Source organism: Merops nubicus, unplaced genomic scaffold (assembly GCF_000691845.1).
Source record: "Merops nubicus isolate BGI_N331 unplaced genomic scaffold, ASM69184v1 scaffold3261, whole genome shotgun sequence".
In the NCBI taxonomy this organism is placed as follows: domain Eukaryota; kingdom Metazoa; phylum Chordata; class Aves; order Coraciiformes; family Meropidae; genus Merops; species Merops nubicus.
The window spans coordinates 1-9,130 of NW_008588845.1; the positions used below are offsets into that span (position 1 = coordinate 1).

General features: G+C 41.8%; 1 protein-coding gene across 1 annotated transcript in view; it reads left to right on the top strand.

Moving 5' to 3' along the window:
- Nucleotides 1-735: 735 nt before the first annotated feature.
- ACOX1 (acyl-CoA oxidase 1, palmitoyl) overlaps nt 736-9,130 on the top strand; it is a gene marked incomplete at both ends in the record, with an annotated part of 16,326 nt that continues 7,931 nt past the window's right edge. The window contains one exon of the mRNA XM_008949369.1: nt 736-895. Within this exon, the coding sequence (XP_008947617.1) occupies nt 736-895 (160 nt within the window). The remainder of the gene's footprint in view (nt 896-9,130) is intronic.

The window sequence follows — 9,130 nt, forward strand, 5'->3', positions numbered from 1 at the left end:
CTACTCCCCTGCCCGGAAAGGATTTGAGGCGGCTCTGACAGAGCAGTGTCCTTTACCTCTCTCCCCTTCTTCCAGAGGGTGAGAGGCAGCTTCCTTTGGGCACTTCTCTTGGGCTTTATTCCCTCCTTTTTCCTTCCGAGCAAGGTCTTGCCAAACAGTACAAATAGGACACATTTCTCACTCGCCACTACAATGCTACATGAGATGCATGAAATGCCTCCATCCTCTTTCTTTTCCCGGGCCACGCTGGGGTGGGACTGTCGGCAGCTGGTGTTGTGTAACTTGTGTGGCAAAGGGGACACAGCAAGCCCTGGCCTCTGGGTGCTGCTTCCTTGCCAGTCGGCATAGCGGGAGTAATAACTGTGCCCTCTGCAAGGAGCTGTGTGGGATCAAAGTTCACGAGGCAGGCAGACCCAGCGGGAGTGATGGCTGCCTGAGGATTTGAGATTGTGATTGAGGGGCCTGCAGGTCTTACATCCACAAATTAACCCCTGCCAAGTCCAGAGTGTTCCAAACTTAAAATGTGGTTTATGTGTGGAATGGGAGAGTGTCCTGTTGCTAGAGTCCTTCTCCCTGAGAGCTTTGATTTCTTCCTGACCTCACTAACCTGTCATTTTAATTTTCCGATGCCTGTACCATGAAATACAGCACATGAAATGCTGAATCATTTCTCACCCACTCTCTGTTGAGGTTTGTGGACACTGAGTTTGTTTTCCTCCTCTGTTCTGTCCCCAGAGGCCTTGGTTATTAATGACCCTGACTTCCAGCATGAGGATTTGAACTTCCTGTCCCGTAGCCAACGCTATGAGCAAGCCATCAGGAAAAGCTCTATGATGGTGATGAAGTTGAGGGAGTATGGAATTGCAGATCCAGAGGAGATCTACTGGTTTAAAAGGTATGTGGCTGTAGAGTTTGCTTCTGGTGTGTACTTTGATCATTACCAAGGACTTCAGAGTTGTGTTTGTTTCCTATGTTTGCTGTCCAAAGGAAGCTAAAGACCTGTATGAAAGGCCACTGAAGTCCCAGTTTCAGTGAATTTCAGATGAAACTCTGGTTTCCTGAATATTGTGTTTTCTTAGATTCATGAGTAGAGGTGCACCGTTAATAATTACACCCTTTTTATTATCTGTGGCGTAGAAAGTAAAAAAATGAGACTTGTAATCAGTTGGGTTTTTTTTTCCCAAAAGGAACAAAAAATATACTGAAATATTTTGAATCTGAATAGATCTGATGAGCTTGCAGCTTCTAACAAAGCTTCTTAAAGCTGAGTACTTCACTTTGCACTTAGACCTAATAAGGTTGTGTTTCAGGCATGCTTGAAAGTGTTCCAAGATAGTTTATAAATTCTTGTTTTTAACTGCCTGTCCTGTGTCCCCTCTTCAAGCTCCTTGTGCTATAGTGTTTCCCTTTGACCTAGAGGCTTTTTATTGTATCTGACCTTTTGTTTATCCAATAGTTTTACCCTTGAATTAATCAAAATAAACCAGTCTTTACATCTGAGTTTCATTCCTTCCAGCTTGCAAGGAGCTTAGTTCCTGATTTAGACATATTTCTCTCCTTATTTCATTTAAACTTAGTCTGATACAATCAAACAGAAACTTCTTAACAGAGAGATTGTACAGCTCTAGAAATGTGGATGTAATATCATAAATAAATAACCTCTGGCACATTAAATGAATGTTGCACATATAATAATGCACCAGCAGAGTCACAGGCCCCCTCTGACTGGACTTGTAGTAAAGCTATCATTGGCCAAAGGGCATGAATATTTGGTCTAGTTAGGTGAAATCTTCTTGTCACTTTGAAGTTTTAATTTCCATGAAATTGGTCTACACAGACCTGTGTCATGAAAGTTCTTGTAGAAGTAAAGCAAATGCTCTTTTGAAAATTGACATTGGTGGATAGTGATGACAAGAGAAAAGTTCAGTGACTGTATTAGATTATTCAGGTACTACAAGGCAAAAGTTAATGGTTAATTTTTTCCTGCACGAGGGAAAAAAAATGGTTATTGGGGGTGATAGGGAAGTTTTTTCAATTATTTTTGCAGAGAAAATTCAGAGAAGTCAATCCAGTCTACCAGGTGGCAAACTGCAACGACGTTTGCAGTGTGCGTGCTGTCTTTTGGTAGCATTACTAGGGTTTACTTGGGTTTTTTCCAAACTGGAAAATCCAATGGATGTGGTGTTGTGACACACCTTGAATGAAGTTTATGGAATAGATTGAAGTCCTTGACTTGGATGTCAAGTTGTATTTATTGTCATTGACTATTAGATTTTTCTTACATGTGGAAGCTTAAGATTTTTTTGTCAATAATCCCTCAGGCCTTGTGATTCTCCCCAAACAGCAGGAGAAGATTTCTTTACATAGGCAATTGCTGAGAAATTTGAGGTAGCTGGTTTACTGTAGCTTTTATGTACAAGCAGAATGTCACTAGGAGGCTTTGTATTGTAACTGACCAACTTTATAGCTTGATTTATGACTAGGTGGGAAGTGCTTCTCCCTTCAGCTGCCCTGGAGATATGCTTAAGCAGTCGTTTCTGCTGTGACATGTCCAAGTGAATGTTCCTCCTTCCTGTTTCCACAAGGGCTTTTTTGAGCTCTAAAATGTAAGAGGACATATAAAATATGTTTATAATCCATTTTAATTGCTTCTTATCTAGTCAATTCTGCCTACGTCTTAACGTGTCAACACTGCAGTTGCTGCTGTGACTACAGCTTCTGAAGGCCAGCAGTGCAAATATTTAAGATTTCTTTTGCAGTCTAAGCCCAGCAAAATGTAAGTCAGCATGAAAAATGAAAAATTGTTCTGACATGTAGTGCTACACAGCTCTTTGAAGAGAGCAATCTAATCAGTTTTAGTTCAACTCTAAATAACCTTCATTGAGGAAAGTGGAAATATATGAAGAAGTGAGAAACGGTTGGAAGAAGCTGTTACAGAAGAGAAGATCTGAGAGCTGCGAGTCAACAGATGATTCCTGTGTCGAAGCAGTGCATGAATATGCACTTTCCCTGTGAAAATTTGTCCTCATTTCTCTTTTTGACATTGAAGCTAGGACCTGGAGTAGTTTTCAGCAAATCAAGCGAGAAAAAGTGTAGTGGGGGCCCTACTAGCCACTGCTAAATTAATTTAGAGTGGATGGCTCTGACTTGGGGGTTTTGATACTGCTAGAAAAGGAGTTTATTAGCTCTGCAGCCCAGTAAGCAGAGATCAGACCTACCTCCTGCTCCTTCTCCACTGAGATGTCCCTTCATGCTCTTCCTTGAGAGAGTTACCTGAAGAACTACAGAAAGCTAGACAAGTTTGCATGCAGATTTTGCTTTAAAGATAGTGACCCTTTTCTGTGACCCAGTTCTGTGGCCTGAGAATGTCTTCACAATTGCAGTTTTGGAGTCTCTGAAAACATGAACTTTGCTCCTGTTGAACTCTGTTTGCTGGCAGATATGTGATCAAACTCATCTGTCAGATCCAAGTGCCTTGTGCTGTGTGGTTGGCATTGGTTGCTGTGAAACCTGGGAAGATCTGTATTGCCAAAGTAGTGTATTACTACACATCCTTCTCCCAAAGTGGATTTGAGACTGCAGCTTTCCTTTTGACTTCCTGATTGTCATAACAAGTCTGACTTCAGCCCAACAGGGTGATTGTTTGCCACTGATCACATGGCTAGTGCTGGATGCAGCCACATTCATTCCTGGTGTGGCAAAGTACTTGAGCAGTTACACAGTGCAGCTTTAGGGGAATGAGCTGCATAGGGAGTGGAAATGACAAATGGGAATGTAAAAACTGGAAGGGCAAGGAGTAAGAGTTCAGAGAAAGAAAAAGAAGGAAGGAAACCTGTTCCTCCTTTCACAGCCAGTACCTCTTGTGCTTGCCTTTAGTCATGAGAAAAATGGCATTCTCTCTCATTCAGGTTGTTAAAAAGCATGTTAAGAAAATCCTAATCATTCATCATGGAGTGTGCAAAGATGAAAAGTTTCTGCTGTAAATTAGCTAGCTTTCAGTTCTGCTTTCAGCTATGCTCATGCAAGAAGCTGTTAAAATGATGTGTGTTTAGCCAGTGCAGTAGTGGGACCTGACATGGGGATTTTAAAGTATCCACTTGCAAAATGTCACTCTTCTTACTCCTATCAGAGAAGGTGCTAGTTAAGCATGAAATATCTGGCACATGTGATTAAAGTTACTGATAGGCAGTGAAAGTTGCTGGTGTGACCTTTAAGTTGTGGTGTTTGTTTTTTTTTTTCCTGGAGCATTACCTTCAAAGAAGCAGTGTCTGGCCTGATTTTTCTGACAGCAAAGCATTTCCTGCACCTATTTCACAAGTTCTTTCAGTGGCTCCTGAACATATGTAAAGAACTGTCCAAGCTCTTCCCAAACTGTGTATTTCAAAGTCAGCACTCGCTTTGTCCTTCTCGATTTGTCCCTGGGCTCGAGTAGCTGTGCTGTAGGCAGTGAGGAAGTAAGGGGTGCTGCTGTTGGGATATGTGTCCTGGGCCAAAAGAATAACCCAGACAGGAAACCGCAAGAATGTGGAAAAATATTCTGTTTTGCTGTCCTTGTTTAGGCATTTTTAGGCCCTCGGTCACCCCAATAACTTGGGCTTTGTAAACATGTTCTGCTATAGGCAATAGAATATTTTCTGGTAAGAAAACTGTCTGTCTCAATTCGAAGAACTCTTAGACACTGTACCTGCACTCACATCAGCTTAAGGCACAGTTAATATATTATTCACCAGCATTAGATTACTTCATTGCAATATTCATTCATTGCAAATTTTTTTGCCCCTGAAAAAAAACCCAACATGGCTCATTCAGACTTGTCCCTTTGAAAATTGTTCCATTCAAAATGAGCACCTTCAAGATGCAGGTCAGTGGTGCTGAAGAAGCTTTGTCCTGTGGTCTCTCACCCTGAGGCTGAGTTTCACAGTTTGTATAGGGATCTGGGTTTGAATTACTACACATTTGCTCTCTGCTCCCAAGCACTCCATCCAGGCATGGTGTAAAATGCCCATCACAAATGTTGTAATTTGACAGACTGTATGCATAGCATCTGTGCAGATCAGTGTTGGCAACAAACTCTTAAATGTCCTCCCTGGATGAGTATTAGTACCTTGAGATGGAAGGAAAGATTTCCCTTGCAGGTATCTCATGGAGGTGTGTTCTGCCAATGACCAGGCCCAACAAAAATGGTGGCACCAGCAGGAAGAGAATCCAATACACAGACTGTGTTGTAGACAAAAACATTATTATATGAATGATTGCTGGGGGTACAAACAGATCAATCAGCTGGTACATAATTGACACCACCCCCAATGATCCCACCAAAGATGTGACTCGGCCCACAACAGGTGGTACAAACAGAGACCTGAGGTTGCCCACAGTTGGCATGGGAAACAGCCAGACCAGCCAGTTAAATACATAAGAGAAAGGTGCCCACATGGCGACTCTCACCTGATCGGCCCGCATTCACAAAGGTCTGAGACTGGGGCCCAGCTCCAGGGAGAGTCAGGAGGTCTGCCCTGAACCAGGAAGCTCTGTGGAGTGCACCCCACAGACAGACACTCCTGACTCCCTGCAAGTGGTCCCAGCTCCTGCCTTTTGTCAACTCGCTGCGGGACCCCTGGGGCTCATTTCCCTTATGGCTCCCCCTGCAGGGCCGGCCGCACCCTGGGGGGAAGCTATAAGGCAAACTCACCACCTCTGTATGAAGGGCTGTGGGAATCACCCATATGTCAACCTTAATTCGGGGCTTGGGGTTCAAATCCCAGCATTTCAAGGTGGGAGAGATCTTGTGTGTAGGTATTCATGCAGAGCACTCATTTCTTCTTTCTCCATCTTAGATTTTAGATGGAATAAATCTTTGTGTATAGTAGATTGAAGATCAAAAAACTGTTCAGACTGCAGGACATTGAGGGAAAGATGCTGTCATTTACTATGTAGCTTTTGCACAGTGAAAATTGCTAGTGCAGTTGTGTTATGGAGCTTGTTTTAATTAGAAATGTACTTTGCCTGCCATTGTAGCTGCTAAATTAATAGACCTTTCTCTCATGAAGTAACTTCTGTTTTGATAAAGCACACCTGAAATGTCTGATTTTCCTTTTGTTGCCTCCAGCACTAGCCTGTAACAGTGATTTTATTTGAGGGTGAGTTCCTCATCTCACAACTGATAGCAGCAGCTACAGTTAGTACAGAGCTTTTCTGAAAAGCACTTGGTCACCTAAGAAGCCTTTTCTTTTCCGATACGTAGTGTTTCCAGCTCACGACAGCCTAGTTCCAGGCTACCAGCAGTAGTGAGATTTATTCCCACCAAGCCTGAGAGGTGTGGAAGAAAAAATTTGGTTTTCATGTCCTCAGTTTTATGTTCCCCAGGAATCTTTGTAGAAGTATATTTTTTTTCCAGTTGCATAGAAACAGCAGGATTCACAGGGTGAAGAAAATGCCTGAAAGAAACATTTATTTCTCTGTTAGCATTACTTTTCATGCTCCCGCATTTGGAGGTAGTGGAACAAAAAAAAAAAGACTGAAGTAGGCAAGGAGATTATTTGTCTTATGCTACATTTGGAGAAAAGCCTTTTAGGATCACAGTAACAGTAAGACTGAGATCCAGATCCCTCTATTTCTCTCCTGTAGAACATGCTTGGGCAATTTCCCTGAACCTTTCGGTCTCCACTTCAGCATGTTTCAAAAAACCTTAGAGACCCAAACGACTGATGCTCAGAAGGAGAAGTGGCTGCCCCTGGTCCGTGGAGTCAAGATAATTGGCACCTACGCCCAAACCGAAATGGGACATGGTTAGTTCCCTTCAGGGATCAATGGGTAACCTCTTTTCTGTAACTCCAGTTTGTACATTGATGCTGCTCCCTAGAAATATCTAAAAGGGGAAAGGTAAAGCAGTTTAACTGTTGATGTTCCCTGCCCTATAGCTGGGCAGCTGTTTCATTTCACATCTGAACAATCACAGAGTTAGTTTTGATCTTTTCCAGAATGCACCTCTCAGCTGATCACTAGCTTCGTAGTTGTTTGCCTTTGTTTTCAGATGAGGTGCTTGTTCTAAGCCCTAGGAGCCTGAATTTCACTTGAACTGGTTGGAACATGTCAGTCAACAGTACTGTGGTTTTTATTTCTGCCTGAATTTGGGCCATGTGTGTCTCAGAGTTCTCAGTGCATGAGTGGCTTGCATAAACAGGTCAGAAGTATACCCCTGGATGCAGCACAGCATGGCAAGGTTGGGTGTTTGTCTTTCTGAAAGTAAGGTATGCTTTGCCCCAAGCACTTCTCTTCCAGATGCTACTCCACTGCAGCTGTACAACTTCATGGAATGACCTTGGTTTCAAAGAAGAAAAAAACTTATTCCTACTGTTCTGGAAAATTACTTTCACTTCTTCAAATGGAAGAATGTTTAATGGATCAGAAAACAGTCTGCGAGCCCACAGCCTGCAGTTATGGCTGTTGAACACCTGCAAGAACAATTTAACAAGCTGAAGGATCCAATGCTTGTGCTGGCATCTAAACTTGGAAAGCATGCTATGTACAAGTACAGACAATTGCAAAAGTTGGATGGTGCTGCCAGCTGCCTGGCTGTTCAGCTACAGCTACTCCTGGTAGCTGAGACCTGTGCAGAAGATGGAACAGAGGGAATCCTGTCGTTGGTTCTGCTTGGGAGAGATGGAGTGAGCAAACAGCTCAACACCAGCAGCTGAGAGGGGGCTGGATGGCATCACTAAATGCCTGCTGACCTTGTCTGCTTTTTTCACACAGATTTCTTTAAATCAGGCACACATCCACACCGAAGTGATTTATTTGCTAATTCACATTAGATCACTGCACTTTCTCATCTGCTGATGGTCTAGTTTGCTTATAGTTCTTACGTTGTCTGATGTTAAAATCAGTATTTTGACACTTGACAGAACTAATATGGTGATGATATGGTAAATATGCTGAATCATTAAAATGCAGCCATTTGGCAGTCCTGCTGTGAATGTTGAGTATCAGTAAAGCTTCTGCTGTAGTTGTGATTGAGCTCCACATAATTTACTCCTGGTGTTTAGAAACTGCTGCTAGGGAAACAGACCCTGAGATTATTGAGTTAAATCCTAGCCTGGATAGGTAGTTACTCATTTTTGTCTTAGTGAGTACGTACTTGATAGCCTATGTTGATTTTAGTGAGTAAGTCTCTTGAAAAAATAAAGAAAAAGCACAAACAGCACAGGTCTGAAAAGGAGACAAAAAGGAGTAGTGAAAATACTGTACCTTTTCTACCTGGTTAATAGTTATTGCTGGTAAATAAGGGTTTTCTTTCAGTCTTTGACTGTGAGCTCTGTACTTCTCACCAGTACTGAACTCACTTTAATATCTGATATTCCTGATAAGCCTTTTGCTCTGTATTGAACTTGTTCACTATGCAGTCAGAAAGCTTAGAAAACATTGCTACTGGGTTTATTTGATAGTTGAATCTATTTGTAGGTGCCTGAGAATATCGAAGAACAGAACCACAGTTCTTAGGAAGCTTTAAGCTAGTTCATGTTAATGTAACACAAGAAGGCATTTTTCCCTCTTTGGTAAGAATGCCAACTGAGTTTGAGCTAAGCTCAGATCAGTGCTCTTCCCATGATATATATCTCATTTAAATATCTCTATCACTGTTAAAGACATTATTTCATACATAAATGTGCTGGATGGACGAGCTTTGTACAGAAGGTGCTGCTCCTCAGTCTACATCCCTGCTGTTTGAGTACTCAATTATCAATATTTCAAGATTTAATGAGTATTTAATTCTTTATGTCAAAAAACTTAATAGACTACTTAAATACCTAACAGTGGTGTTTGACAGAGCAGGGAGGAAGAGTAGATCAAACAAAACATGTTTAATTGGAGAAACTTTCTGCTTGTGATTTACAGTTTAAATGACGTTGGCTTTCTTCCCAAGTTGTTTATGTTCACAACTTTGACTTGCATGTGCAGACCACTGTCCTTTTAGGAGCTTATAAAAGTAGTAAAAGTTGAAGGGAGTCAAGTTGGAATGTAACATGCTAGTTGTATCTGATCTGTAAAAAAAAAAAATAAAGCCAAGTGGATAGCACAGAGACTTAGGACTTTGTTAAAAAAAGAAAGTTCAGTGAAAATCTAGCTTATTCAG